The sequence below is a fragment of the Ceratotherium simum genome, chromosome 1, assembly GCF_057802395.1.
Source record: "Ceratotherium simum simum isolate JZ-2026a chromosome 1, ASM5780239v1, whole genome shotgun sequence".
In the NCBI taxonomy this organism is placed as follows: Eukaryota; Metazoa; Chordata; class Mammalia; order Perissodactyla; family Rhinocerotidae; genus Ceratotherium; species Ceratotherium simum.
This window is the reverse complement of record NC_141900.1, coordinates 14,997,630-15,013,206: the sequence shown is the minus strand read 5'-3', so window position 1 is coordinate 15,013,206 and position 15,577 is coordinate 14,997,630. Positions and strand designations below refer to the sequence as shown.

The following is a 15,577-nucleotide window of genomic DNA, read 5'->3' as shown; positions in this document are numbered from 1 at the left end:
CCTGCTATGCCAATACTGGGATGAAGTCCATGCTCAGGGCCAGACGGTTCCTCCGGGAAGCAGGGCCCCAAAGCACACCCACCTTGATGAGCGCATGGAGGGGCTGGTTTCCATCTCAAGTGCTTTCTGATGTGCTGAGTCAGTCCAGCCACTTCAGAATGCAGACACTGATCAGCTTGCAGGGCATGAGCCGCGTAGCTCAGAACTGAAATGACCAACAACAGGCGCTCCGCCGGCAGGTCAAGCTGCTTTTCTGTGTGTTTGAAGTCCCCTGCTGTTCTATTTGTAGGTGTCAGAGGAAATAAAAAAGAGCGTGCCTGTGGGCGGGTGGGTGTGTGTGCACAATGAACTGCCTCCAGTGGCATGTGGGGGAAGCTACATGGGCTGGAATCTGATGGGAAATCTCTGAACAACCGTTCATAAAATAAAATAAGCCTGCAAGTCCACTTCCTTGAGTAGGCCGTATATATATAAATGTAATATTTAGAAATGGTATTTGGCCCTAGATGAAGACAGAATATGTATCACACACAAAGAGAAACATGTTAAAATGAATGGGACAATGGTCTAATTTAATGTTAGTTATTCACCTTTATTGTAATTTTTCCTTATATATAAAATCACAGAACATGTACATAAATTGTAATCCTCCAGGGACCAAAAATCCAGTAGTTATGGGTTTAAAGGGCTAAAGCAGTGCATAGGCATCTGTGGCATAAAACAAGGACACACGTGAGTATCTATGTTTGGTCGAGTGTCACGAATGACCTGTTATAACAGGAACAGTAGGGATCCTTACATACCGTGGGGCAAGTATGGTAGCACAAAGCAAAATGGAAGGCTGCATGTCCCCCTCTCCATGAGCAACCCCCCCTTAGAAGAATATATATCTATGTACATATGTACAGTCACGTGTCGCTTAACGACGGGGATACATTCTGAGAAATGCGTCATTAGGCAATTTTGTCACTGTACGAACATCACAGAGTGTACTTACACAAACCTAGATGGTCTAGCCTACTACACACCTAGGCTGTATGGTACTAATCTTATGGGGCCACTGTCGTATAAGCAGTCCATCATTGACCAAAACGTTGTGATGTAGCGCATGACTATACATGTGTAAGTATACGTATATATTCAGATATACGGATAATTCAGGCAAGAAAGATACTTGTGGAAAGGAGAGAGAATGAAGGATTATGGGAAGATCTTAAAATGCCCAAGTACTCTGGTCGACTAGCCTGGATGCTCTTGATCTTGAATTTGGGTCAACACCAAACAGAGTTTCAGGATATACATGGAGTTTGCCGTCAACCTATTATTTCAGATTTTTAGATACACAACCCCTCTCATTTGGGCCAGAAACTCTAGTTTTACTTGAATAAAATCATGGATTAAAATTAATTTAATGGTCGCCAAATTTTCCCCAATAAAAGAACCTCTCATAGAGTTATTGTGGGAAAAGTTTCAAACTTTGTTCCAATTCGATATTCTGCATAAGTTGCTGCAAAATACTCTGTTTCTATATAGCAGCAAGGTCATAAATTTAGGATAAGCTGTTAAGCTTTGGTCTTGAAAGAAAAGGAACTGAGATCAAACATCTTATAGAGAAAGAATAATTTAAATATGAAATAAAAGTACAACCCACCCCACGAATACAGTATTTTACACAAGGTAAACTCTCAATACATGTTGGGTACATAGAGAGGTGAATAAGTGGATGAACGGACAGACAGATGAACGGATGGGATGGGGTTCTCTCTGCTCACTTGTCTCAAGCTGGGCAGGGAAGGTTTTGCCTTTTTCAGAAATCAGTAACAGAGCTACTTAATGGGCCAGATGGAATTTCAGTTGTACAGTGGCTAATGGGACATCTAAGTTCTCAGTATATAATGAGTGACCCATATTACATATCCTTGATATGAAATATAAAGAATTGGGGGAGACAGACTACTTTACCACATGCCCTTGAAGCAGGAAGCTCCAAACTTAAATGAGAGCATGAAGGAGGAGACTTCTCTGGCAGATAAAAGAAGATCTAACAGTACCACTGTGAGTCAGACTTTACACAAGCCTATTGCTGGGCTTAGAGTTGCTATAGATTTTGAACACGTTGTTTAGTTAATTCCCTTCTGTCACAAAGCCCAACTATAGAATGAATAAGACACGGAGCATTGTCTGATGCTGATTACCCCAACAAACTTCTGTCTGAGCTTTCGAAAGTAGGGTAAAGTAGGATTTTCAAAGCACTTTCAATATTTTACTCATTATACTACTCGCAACAAAATAATATAAATCCTCATTTTCAGATATTGAAGCTAACATTAAATGGATCCTGAAAAGTAGAACCCATCTTGACCATCTTATATCAGAGTGACCAGATTCAGTCTTAGTTGAGAGACTGTGACACCGTGTGTGACAAATCTACTGGGTGACAAAGCCAGGATGATAACCCAAGTAGTCTGATTCAGTGGGTCGCACATATTCTATATACCACAGCTGTGTTAAAAGACAGGATGCTTACACATAAGTTTTATCCAGTGAAATCTGAATAATAAAAATATATCAAATCACCTAATTATTCTTCAAATAAATTTTTTAAAGCCTGGACCCATGCCTTACAATAAGCTTTTCTCTGAGCCAATATGAAGAGAAAAACTAGGCATCTTGCATGTTTTGGAATTTATATTCAAGCATGAAATATATGCACTTAAAATTATTTTTGTCTGAGATTAAACTTCACCAAATCTTCAGATAGGCTAAAGTGGGGAGATGCAACCCCATACTTCAGATGTAGTTGTTACGCAACTTAAATTACAGTGGGGGAAAGGGTGTTTTAGTCAGAGGCTGTCAACTTAGTAAGAAAAAACACTTATTGAACACCACATATATGGCACAAGAATAGAAATTAAGAAAGCAAAAATAAGCGAGATGTGGTCCCTGCCCTAGGAGAACTGGTAATAAAGAGACAAGTTACGATAAAGGGAAATAAATGCTGTGATCAACATATGAATAGAGACTCTGGCAATACAGTATCTGGTTATCTCCGTTTTAGAGGTTGAGATAGAACAGGAATTGCTAGAGTAAATAATCCTTGAATTGAGTTGGATGTCTAATAGATCAACAGATCCCTCCAATAGGCCAAGGCCATAAATTTGAACCAGGTCAAACTGGATTTGAACCTGTACTCAAAACCTTGGTCAATGAATCCTCCCACGTCATAGTCAAAAACTCTCACCTAGGCCTTGGGCAACCTGCCATTGTACCAGATGAACTGGAGTGGGTGGATCATCCAAAAATCTTCCCCATTCCAGGCAAAGGAACACAATGGAAACTTCACGTGCAAAAAACACCAAATCTGGGCTCAGAATTACCAAATATTCACACTTGTTAGAACATCTGCACAGTACCTATTCATAGCACCTACACAGCCTGCCCTGGGTAGACCTTGTTCAGTCTCCACAGTCATCAGAGGGAGACGTAGTTTCTATAATCAGGGCTTTTAGAAAGTCTAGAAGAGTCAAATAAATGACTTGACAAATGTCCCAATTTAGTTTAAGATTAACACAGTATTGTTTACAAATAGGTAGATTTGGAATTTTTTATTGTTTGCTGGGTTTGGTTTGTTTTGTTTTCCAGGATACTTTTTTTTTAAACCCTTGGCCTGTAAGCTTGATTCTTAGACAGCAAAAGACTGATAGTTAATACCACAAAAACCAAAACTATAGAGAACATAAGGATGCTGGTGATAGCTTATGGCACATGGTCACAATTCACACCAGTTTCCACAACCCAGTGAAGTGACAATATTGCAAGTAAGTCCCAAATTGCATTGCACGTTTCCAAATGGTTTCTTATTTCTTAGAAATATTTGGTAAATATGCCTATTATTTGCTGTAAGAATGGCGCTAAAAAGCAAATGGATGTTTACATGAGGCAGTTAATTCATACTTGGCAGCTTCTTTAAAGATGCATATTTCTCCTATAACAATCCCACAAGCAGAGGCTGTAGGAGGATGATGTTGATGGATGGTGACTGTTCCACCCATGTAGCAACCCCTTACACTGATGCTCAGGCTAACAGTTGGAAGGAGCTAAATTTTAAAAATAAAACAAAACATCTGTCCTGACCCATCCTGAGCACTCAGTTCAGTATGGGCCCAGTGACCATGCAACCAGCTCCCATAAAAATCTTTTTACTTTTCAGTCCATGCATTCCAGATTTGATTTGGGAAACATCATCTTTAGCTTTATGAGTCACTGCCAATTGTCAATGCCAGTTTATTCTAAATCTCCAGGCTAGTTAATCCCTATTTGGTTCATCTTCTGGCTCTTCTAGCAAGAGTGAGATTCAGCGTGGACCCTGGCAGTCATTGTTATTGTTTTCTGACCCTGTACTTAACGTATTGGGCTGACTTAATCTGGTGCAAACTTCTATAAAAGGTACCTCTTCCTCCTCAATGCAGAGATTGAGCTTGCCCTAGATATCATTAAAGGTGCTGGATCCACCTTGCGGGGGATTTGAGGGCTTCATCTGAGGTCCCCATCAAGGTGGCCTCAGACTCATCCTTAAGATTAACCCAATCTCCCCAAAGCCAGGAGAACGGATGACAGAAAGCCAGATTGACCTATCCCAAGGTGGCATGTCAACCTCTGAGGCACATTGGGTAAAGTGACATTCCAGGGAAGCTTCCACTTACACATTCACCTCTTGTTTCCCCTCCTCAACCGGAAAAGCATATATCCCTTAAGGCAAAGGAACTGTTCCAACAGTGGGAAAAAAAACCTCAAGAATTTAAGACAGAAACTTTGGGATCAAAAAAAATATAGCATCAGTTTTTTTATTCAAAATATCTTATGGACACCATCTAATGAATGTTCCCAACACGTGAAGGCAAGTCCCACATGTTGCAATCAGAGTAAAACTAATATTTGTCCACAGGTGGGCCCCTTCTTTGGATGGGGAGACTTTTGTAGTCTTGGGACTCATGAAGCAAAACCATGCTAATACATTTTGCCATCTGACTTTATGGATAAGAACACTAATATAAAGAAATCCAGGCAGCTCATCTCCAGCAATCAACAAATTGCACAAAGAGATAATGATTTCCCTTCCTTTGTCCAATAGACCATCACCCTGTTTAAATTTCCCAGAATTCCTATCTTATCATCTCTAAAAGTAGAACCAGGAAAAAGACAAGAGTGGGAAATGCATGAGAGGGGGAAGGAAGGAGGAATTCAGCTTCTCAGTGTACTGAATGTTTGGGACCTCAGGGAAGACACTGGGCTCAGTGGGGCTGGCACCCACTTCTCTGAGCTTCAGAGTAAAAGTTTATGAAGGACACTGCTCGATGCATGGGGGTAAGAGACCACAGCTTTCTTGTCAACTCTGGTTACTGTCCGTGATCTGACAAAAAGCAAGCTGCACAATCACACACACAGATTTAGTTCCTGGTCTGAAGGACCTGGTAAGGAGACAAACAATAAAGGCAGCTGGGGATGAGAAAGAAATCGGAACGGATTTACATAAAATTGCAACCCACGTCATAAACCTGCCCAGCACTGCACTGCTAAATCTGGTGGCAGCACAGGCCCTGGGACTGGGGTAGACCAAGGAAACCCTTCCAGATTAAAGACCAGCCCCACCCCCACCCCCCACTCCGTGCTGGTAAACTCAATTGATTCCTGTTGATCTAGAGATGAGGCTAATACAAGGCAACAAATTTACCTCCCACAGGGGCTAGTTAGCTTTGCTCAGAGAAAAACTACCCCCCAACTCCAGACTACACTGGCCATCCCAGTCCGCCAACACCCAGATGTTTGCCATTTGCCATAAATGGTGGTGCTGGGGGAGGGCAAAGAGCAAGGATGGAGTGCCTGCCCAGGACCCCTCCTCATGGCTCCTGTCTAGCCCATCAGTCTTACCCGGGTGGTAGAGCACACTTTCTGTGTAGTGAAACCTAGTAGATAATAATGGTGAAGGGTCGAGAAAAGACAGCAGCGTGCAGAGGATGCCACGCCCAGACTCTGTCAGGCCAGAGCCATAGAGAAGGCCTCTGAGTGGGGTCAGAGGATCCCCTGCATCAGAATCATCTGTGGTACTTGTTAAAAATGCACGTCCCTGGGCCCCGCCAGGTGACTCTTACATCTGCCAAATGAAGAAAACCACTGTCCTAAAAGCCATATTCTTACAAGGAAAGTCTCCAGCTACCATTTTTTCACCCTCAGTTTTGAACCTCCACGGCCCACATTTTCGAGGCTGCCAAGCACCTCTTCCCTCTCTCTTGGAGAGAGGCCACTGTGCCATTCTGTACCAAGTGTCCCTCTCTGTTCTAAACCAGAGTATTTCAACTATTATTTTGTCATCACCTTCCTCCCGCCCTCCTCTGCCCCCTCACAGGGAGCCTTTTTAGATGTTTTTATCCTAATTGCCCTCCTTCCCTTGTGAAATGTTAATATACTGCAGATATACTGTATATCTGTTCTGTTTATGTACTGTGACCCTTTGGGGCACCACAGCAGTGTACTATCTAGGGCTTTTCCATCTTCCTCCCACCACCCCAGAACCAATTTCGCCCCCTTGGGAATGCATGCTCTGAATGCAGGTCACAAAACAGGCTCAGCAAGGCAGCAGGTCTGGGGAAGGCTGGAGACAAGGGTAATGGCGAGCTGAAGGGGCAGTCAGAATCAGGTCCAGGTGACTGTTCTGAAAGGCAAATGTAGACCTGGTACAGCCAAATCTTCTAACATTTCAAAAGAACATCAAAAATCTAGATTTTTCTTTAGAAATCTCCCAATGTTTAAATGTTGACAAGTAATTCAAAAAATGTGTAAGCACTAGGAAAGCTGAATTTTATTTTCAAGCTGCTCGTTTGCAACTTCTGCTCTAGAAATTTTTAAAGGAATAAACATGAGAAGGGGCTCAAGGCCGCTATAAGCGAGGACATGATCTTCTGGGATCCTTAGCAAACCTTCAAGCTTCTCTAGGCTGCTGTACTTGTGGGATTTCAGATCTGGAGGGCAGCCTCCACCAGGGACAATCCAAACAAGTCTTAAATTAACCAGTGTTGCCAGCCTTCTGCAGGGAATTTGGGGAGAATAAGCAGGATTTTCATTAATCTTCACAGCCAAACCAGTTTTATAGTCACTCTCTGCCTCTGCCCATGGACATAGATTCTCAATGTCCTTCACTGAAATATTCACCACTTCTAGCACACGCTCCTCACTCCACTTTCCAAAACCCTCACAGGCCCTCACAGTGCTCCGCTCCTCCCAGCATCTGTGTCTGTCTGCACGCTGCCCCCACAGGCCAGAATATGGCCCTTCCATTCTCCAGCAGCTGCCCATTGGGTGAGACCCAGAAGAATGCTCCCCTCCTGTCACGTCTCCCTTCTCCATAAATTCCAGTGTGAGTGTCACACCATTAGTTCTCGATTATCCTCTGCTTGGTATTTTTCTCTAATTGTTTCTCATTCATAGTATTGGGCCCCCATCCTATAGACTGTAAACTCCACAGGGGCTGGAACTCCTCTGCTGTTTCTCTTACCCCCTCTCTCCACTCATTAGGACTCCCAGGAGTCACTTAAGAAATACTTACAGACTGATTGCAGTAGTTGTACCACTTTTTAATCTTTCCTCAAGAAAATTTTGACTAATGACATGTAAAAATTCTACAGGACTTTTTTTAAATGTGAAGATAAAGGTACAGCATACACCTGTATTGCTGATTGTATTGACAGAATCCCTTTCTCCTGTAATGAGAGAATCTACATATGAAGCTCCAAGCCCTCCACAGATATTAACATCTTTATGTAAAAGTCCTTAAAAAATTGGCCCTTGGGATGCAAATGTTTATTTCTTTTCATGATTACAGGGGTTTCTATAGCCCTGAGCCCAGAAGAGTACTATAGTCCACCACAGTTCTTAGACAAGTCCTCGAATTTGCTGAAATTGATGGGTTATTGTGCAGAAAGAGGAAGAGAAAACTTTCCACCTCAGTCAAGGAGTGACGTGAAGAACAATAGAGTCAGCTCGCCGGGAGAATGGCTTCACTCCAGGCAGGATCGAGCAGCACTTTGAAATCTTCCACCATCCCCAACTCATGCTGTCTCCAGCTTGATGTAGCTTTCATTTATCCAGGGATCAGTAGCCGGGAGAGGGGGGAGTTTCATTCTCCAGCTGTTGTGTCATTTCCCTTGATAAGTCCTAAATTGACCGCGTTATCCGGCACCAAAGGAGCCTTCCTGCTGTAGGCATTTTTTATTATGTGCCCTTTCAGGGGACAAAGACATCTGTGTCAGTAAACTGCTATCAAGGGGAAAAAAAGACAATATTACTCTCAGAGCTTCATAAGCATGCTCTTCTGAGGGACGAATGTGAACATAAGAAATTAGGCAGCATTACCGTCTGTTAGCTCAGCTACACTGGTGATCAGGTAAAGAAAAAACACAAAATATTGTTTTCTTCAAGGGCAATTTTTAGCACTAAAGAGTCCAATTAAGACATTTCAAACTGAAACCTTTCCATTTTTATATTTTTGCACAATATTTGAAAATATTGTTGGGCAAAATGGAGTTGCATCCCCCATAATAAGTGCCTTCCTGCATTGGCTGTTATTTGTTAAGCCTGAAGGAACGCGCTCTTGTATTGTGGAAATGGCAGTGTGAGCTACCCGTGGTTTTTTCTGGGATAGAAATATCTCAAAGGATGATTTGTGGAGGTGTAGTAAGTTGAGGGTGGGGGCTTGGGTGCCTCACCTAGGAGACAAAAAGAACATTCTGCAATGTTGGTTTCCCCACCGCTCTGCTATTAAAGAGAGCTACTTTCTTATAAACCATAATAAGCAGATATCACTCTGATGTGTGTTGATCCTATTTTTAAAAACATCTCCACAGATCCTCAAACGGCAGCGGGTGAGGTGGATGGGGTTAATCTGGAGGAGATCCGAGAATTTGCCAAAGCTTTTAAAATCCGGCGCCTGTCCCTTGGCCTGACCCAGACTCAGGTGGGACAGGCTCTCAGTGCTACAGAGGGTCCCGCGTACAGCCAGTCAGCAATCTGCAGGTAACCCGCGCCCGCATTCTGTCACCTCTCCTGGCCGGCCTGGGCCTCTTTTGTCCTCGTGGCTCAACTTTCTTCTTCGGGTGGGCAAAGCTGGAGGGGTAGAGTGCGGGAACAAAGTTTGGGGTAGCTATCTTTTGGAACTGGTGATATTGATGGAAATAAAGGTGCTAAAGCAAATTTGGGGTCCTGGCTTGATAACTCCTGTCAACTCACAAAGAACTTCCAAGGCGGTCTCATTGGAAATATACCACCCTGGGCCAGAGGCTTCCTTCTGGACCCATCCTCCTATGCAGCTGAGAGCCACTGTCTCCTGTCTGCAGATAGGTGTCCTGAGCAAATACTGTAAAGCTGCCAGTCCCAATTGGTGTTAACGCTTCCACCATTTCTGCCCAGGGATGGCTATCAGGATTTTCCAAGAAAACACACCTTAAAAATTAAATTAAACGTCTAGTGACCTCAAAGGAATATTTTAACTTGCGTTCCCAGACACAACTTTAAAAGCACATTTTTAAAAAGAAGCAGCTGCTTTTACATGGCTCAGAAAAAGGTAGTGAAAATCTGGCCTAACTTTGCCCCCCCCCCCAAATTAATAAATAAATGACAGAATCCAGCCTTGGTTGTGTTCAAGTTGATCTGGGTCAAGCCGCCAGAAGCCACCCCCGTGCATGCATGTGTATGTGGCACTAATCCCATGTTTATGCATGAGGTAACAAAGGCACTTCGGGAAGAGCTTTTTCCTCTTGGGCAATGCCTTATGAGTCCTCCTCCATCAGGAAAAGCCAAGAAACCAACTCTAAACTCATTTAAGTGGATTTTGTTCTTGGTGATCCATGAAATGCTGTCTTTTTATCTGCTCTTTATACTTTTAATGTATTCCCCAAAGGACGGAAGTGTACTTTTCCTGCAGTTTAAGACTAAGGTTATAAATAACATCAGTATGGGGTAGTAGCTTGCAGCTCACATTTTGCTCAATGATTTTCCATAAAACCCATTGATTGTTGTTAAATACAAAAAGCGCCATAGGATCCTCTCACTTCTATGGCCTCCCCTACTGTTTTTTCTTATAAGATACCTCCCTGTAGAAAATAACCTTTATTCAGTCTATACAAGGATACTACTGCTGGGAAATTTGTTTCAGGGCTTGTATATGTTATTCCAAACAACATGTACAGAAGCATCAACACTAACAAGCAGCATCAATGATATGAATACGGTTGCTCCCTGTTGGGAAACATTAATTTTGTTTCATCTTGACAGCCTTGTGATAAAGGCAGCCACAGGTTTTTAAGTTGTTGTCAATTTGCTATTGTTGCTCAAGTGCTCTTTGGCTTATTTTTAGTCCTAAAATGTGACTTCCCTTTATTGGTTTAAGTGCTCTCTAATGTTTTCACTAATACGAGCAGTGTCCCTTGGGCGTTCCCAATCAAATATGTTGATTTCTAAAGTCTTCCCCCAGGGAAAGCAAAAAACCTATGGCTGAAATGAAAAGAAACCTAGGGAATTCACTGTATAATACAACCCGACTTTTTGGCCTTTCTCTAGCTTCCAGTGTTTCCATGAGGTAGTTTTAGGAGCTAACTACCAAGAAAAACAATGAAAGTCTTGAAAGAGACTGAGATCTGACATTGGAACAATTCAAGTTAATGTAAAGGATGGGAAGGAATCTGCATTTGAGCTGCACACACAGGGGTCACTTCTCTCTAGTCAGCTGCAGGTGCTGCTCTGACCAGCCCCTCCTTATCAGGGACACAGAGGAAAAGCACCACCAATCCACTGGATACCCCTGTCACCAGCTTTGTGCCCCACACCGTGCCATGGCACTATAAAGCCTGTTCTCATGCCATCAATATTTTAAGCTTTGGGGCTTTTATGATGAATGATGGTGAAAATGTGGTGTGTGGCAAATTAACACGACAATGAGAGCTTTGGGGGAGCTTGCCATAAATGACAAGCTCATTAAATGATATTAAATGATTAGTTCATTTTGTATTAAAAGCAAAATGTGCTTCTTCTCTCTTTGAGCAGTACTAGAAGTTGGGTTTTTGTAAAAATAAACAACTCCTTGATCTATACACAGAAGGGAATGCCATGGGAATCACATGAAAATTTGATACTATTTGCCCTGCCTATCACAACAGAAGTTATCTAAAACGCAGTGCCAAAAATAAGATTGTGGCACATAAAGGAAGCCTAGCCTTTTGTGTCCTTTTGCAAGAATCCTTATAAAACATATTCTTTTTGTGTGTGTGTGAGGGAGATCAGCCCTGAGCTAACATCCATGCCAATCCTCCTTCTATTTTTTTTTCCCCTTTTTCTCCCCAAAGCCGCAGTAGATAGTTGTATGTTATAGTTGCACATCCTTCTAGTTGCTGTATGTGGGACGCCGCCTCAGCATGGCCCGACAAGCGATGCGTTGGTGCGCACCGGGGAGCGCGCACACACAACCGCTAAGCCACGGGGCAGGCCCCAAACATATTCTAACTAAAGCAGGTTCGTTTTGGCTCTGTGAAAACAGACCATTGTAATGAGATGCATTCTGCAAGCAGATGGCTGTTTTTCAACAGCGCTGAACTTGAAAAGAGAGGGGAGAATTCTGTGCATCCAAAGTTGCCATACTGGAGGGTTGTGAGTTTGGATTTAGAATAAACAAGCAAACGAATAAAAGGAATTGGTCCTATTTTTTATTTCATTGAGAGTAAGTCTGAATTTGATACCAGGATGACCTCTTAAAACATTCTATATAATTTTGTCCAAGATGCTTCATATTTTTTAAAGTCAGTGTAGCAAAGAATTGCTGATGGCAATTGATATATAGAAGACCTCATTTACAGAAAATGATATCATTCAAGTACAGTTTGCAGATATCACACATTAAACACAGCTTGATGCCCTGGTGCAAAAATCCACCATTACACTGGACGGTGTTTGGAAGGCATGAGGTGGCCTTAACACATCCGGGGAGGGGGCTGTTCACAGTCATCACAATGTGTCCAGCTGTTTGAGTCCAACAGTAAACTAGCAACGGGCTGTTTTACCTGAAAAGGGGGCATGTTGTTAACTTACATATGGTGAAAATTGTTTGTTAGAGAGAGAAAGAGAAAGGGAAAAAAAGAGAGAGAGAGAGAAAAACAGAGGGAAAGAGAGAGAAGAGAGAGAGAGAGTGGGAGAGAGAAACAGAGAGAGAGGGAGAGAAACAGAGAGGGAGAAAGATTAAAAGGAGACATAAAACAGAGACGAAAGGAGAGCCATGAAAGAAATTTGTCCCAGTTGCCATCCTTGACTGTTATAATAGAAATAACATTTTCCTAACCAAGTCGATGGGGGTAATTTAAGGAAAAAACAAATGTAAAACATAAAAAGAATCATTTTAAGTGAAAGAACATGACAGCTGTTGTCTTTGATGTCACTTTCTGGTGTTAATTTTTGCCTTAAGTGTTCTGAAGATTGGGGAAATGGTGCTGGTCTGATTAAAATAAAAGCTTAGATCTGAAGAGTGTACAGGAAAAAGATCTGCGAGTTGTTTTTGTTTCCATCGCGATAGCTCGTGTGTCCTGCCGCGCCCCCTTTCCTCACCCTCGTCTGTGTGCGGGCGCGCGGGCTGCATGCGCCGGCATGAAGCATGCGGGGAGGCTGGGCGCTGGCTTGAGCGGGGGTGGCTACCTTGCAGCTGGCTGTTAATCTGGAGTGACTTCGCTCTGCCAGTCAGTCAGGCAGGCAGGCAGGAGGCCCACCCTGGCAGAGGACTCAGTGTAAGACTGTTCTTTCTCAATTCTCCCCCCAGACACACCATCCTGAGAAGCCACTTTTTCCTACCACAGGAAGCCCAAGAGAACACTATAGCTAGCAGTCTGACAGCCAAACTGAACCCTGGCCTTTTGTATCCTGCCAGGTTTGAAAAGCTGGACATCACCCCTAAAAGTGCCCAGAAGATCAAGCCGGTGCTTGAGCGGTGGATGGCTGAGGCTGAGGCCCGCCATCGAGCAGGTATGCAGAACCTGACCGAGTTTATCGGGAGTGAACCGTCCAAAAAGCGCAAGCGGCGCACGTCCTTCACACCCCAGGCCCTTGAGATCCTCAATGCCCACTTTGAGAAGAACACACACCCCTCTGGGCAGGAAATGACGGAAATTGCCGAGAAGCTGAACTATGACCGGGAAGTAGTTAGAGTTTGGTTCTGCAATAAGAGGCAAGCCCTGAAGAACACAATTAAACGCTTAAAACAGCACGAGCCAGCCACTGCGGTCCCTCTGGAGCCCTTAACAGACTCTCTGGAAGAAAACTCCTAAAGAGACGCCCACCGAGAATCAAAAGCGAAATCCACAGAAACTAAATTCCATCCTTGGGACTCCACAGGAAAAAAAAAATTTTAATTTAAAACAAAATTTAAAAATAGCCCCAGTCGTCACTCCTCTGAGAAAAAGACTAAGAAAACGACCAAGTGGACAGAATGGTTTATACATGTCCGTTGGTTTTCCAAAAAGAAAAAAAATTTTCTTGAAAATTTTTAAACAAGGAATACACCACCCTGCAGGTGTGTGAGGTAGGATAGTTCCCTCCCCCACCTGTCTCCCCAAAGCCAGTTTTTTAATGGACCTAAAGCAAACCAAATAACCGCATACTTTTTTCTGTATATTATGAAAACGTGAACACATTTTAAGGAAAAAGAAAAACACCTAAACCAAAAAAAAAAATCAACAACAAAAAAAACTTTTATCTGTTCAAAGCGAATACAAGCCTGCCACCTGGAGGAGGGCCTGCATTCTTTCAGGTTCTAAGTGCTAATACACTATGAAACCTACTAACCAAAGTCAGAAACATGGCGTTGCAAACACGATCGTCAGTCTACTCTTCTCTGTGTGTAAAGTTGTGTTACTGATTTTTACATTTGTACTTAATGGAACAATAGTAAGCCTGATTTCTCCCATCTTTCCCATCTATTGTCACCGCCTATGGGGTGGCTGCCATTGTTGAAACCATTCTGTGAGGCTCACTATTGGTTTTTATTTTGGGTGAGGGGTTCTTTTTTTTAATTTACTTTGAAGGGGGGCATCCTGGATCGTGTGCCAAAACATTTGTTGCTTTCTTCTCACTATGACTTGTGGGTTTGAGAAAAGAAAACGGAGCTCGCATTTCTTTTTTCCTCCATTTTTCCATCTCCCTCATGCGTGGCCTCCCGGGTCTGCTGGAAGGCCACAAAGTGGGAATGGGTGTCTTTTCCACTCAGATCCCAGTGAAATGCAGGAGAGACTCCAAAATAACTAGGGCTTTGCTCGATGAACTGTCAACACTGGCATAAACTGTAATTGTGCTCACTGTCCACACCAGAGCTTGGGATTTTTCTGTCTGTTGGCCACGTACATGGAGAGCTGACCAAAACTAATTTTGTAATATAAACATAAGCTGCACATTTGGTTCAATACTTACATCTATGTTATGCTTCTGTGCAAAGCAATTTCTCTCAGAAGTCTGATAGCCAAAGAAATGTCTCAAGATTTCAGTCAAAATGCGCACACAGTATGCACACACCCATACACACACACACACAAGAAGAAAACAGGCCAAAAGGAAGGGGATGGTGACAGGGTCATTCAAGGCCATCGTGTGTCCTGTAAATCCCGTCTTTTCTGCTACTACTTTCATTCCAATAGCGATGGTAGACATTTTTCTCAGGGGGAGCAGTTGTTCTTGGGACGTGTAAATGGAGCAGACAGTTGGCAGATAAATTTAAACAGTTTGAATAGGGGGCTGGGTTCTTGAGGGGAAAGGAAGTTTTAACAATGAAGTGCCTCCATTAAAAGGAAAAATATAGAAGTGGCTTATCTAACACATCAGAATAGCCTTCACTGTTAGAACTAGGGGGTTATTTCATTTTTCAAAGTAACCTACTTAAAAGATTTGTGGGCCAGAATAACCTACTAAGCCAGAAAGGAAAGGTGAGATGCGAGGATGGCGTGGCAGGCGAGCACTTGAAACCTGTGGTTGATGCTTTCCCCAGGTATAGGCAAAAGGGCCTCAGTTAAAAGAACAGGCAAAAGAGAACCGTCAATTTGCCTGCTGTCAAAATGTAAATATTCCTGAGTTATTAATTAATAATCACTCTCATGTACTATCTAGAAGTAAATTGTGAGAGAAAAAAAACCTCAAGTTGCCCAGCTGACTAGAAACGCCACCTTCTTCCCCTAACACGCTCCCTGCCCTGTGAAGGTTGGGGGTTCTTCTTCTGTGGCCTCTTTGCTGGTTGTGTCAGTGCAATGGTATAATCGTCCCCACCCTGCCAGATGATTCACGCAGCAATCAGGAGACCGACAGCAAGGAAACTCGGAAGGAAATCCTGGAAGGGGAACCGTCGCTTGTAAACGTGTTTCCATTTCGCCAGTCTGATGCTGACTGGACCACGGGTAACTCGATCTTCCATGCCAAGGACACCATGGTACCCGTTTTGCCACCTCAAAAACTGCACAAATACCAACAACCCAGAAATCCAAAAATATAGTGATTAAACAGATTTTGT

General features: G+C 43.0%; 1 protein-coding gene across 3 annotated transcripts in view; it reads left to right on the top strand.

Moving 5' to 3' along the window:
- Nucleotides 1-13,374, top strand: part of POU6F2 (POU class 6 homeobox 2) — a 467,650-nt gene extending 454,276 nt beyond the window's left edge. For 2 of the 3 annotated variants that reach the window (XM_087435729.1, XM_087435666.1), the window contains 2 exons: nt 8,898-9,066; nt 12,848-13,374. In XM_087435729.1, the coding sequence (XP_087291855.1) occupies nt 8,898-9,066; nt 12,848-13,352 (674 nt within the window). In that variant the 3' untranslated portion in view covers nt 13,353-13,374. The remainder of the gene's footprint in view (nt 1-8,897; nt 9,067-12,847) is intronic. The other variant, XM_004441473.2, reaches the window with a different exon arrangement.
- Nucleotides 13,375-15,577: the final 2,203 nt, after the last annotated feature.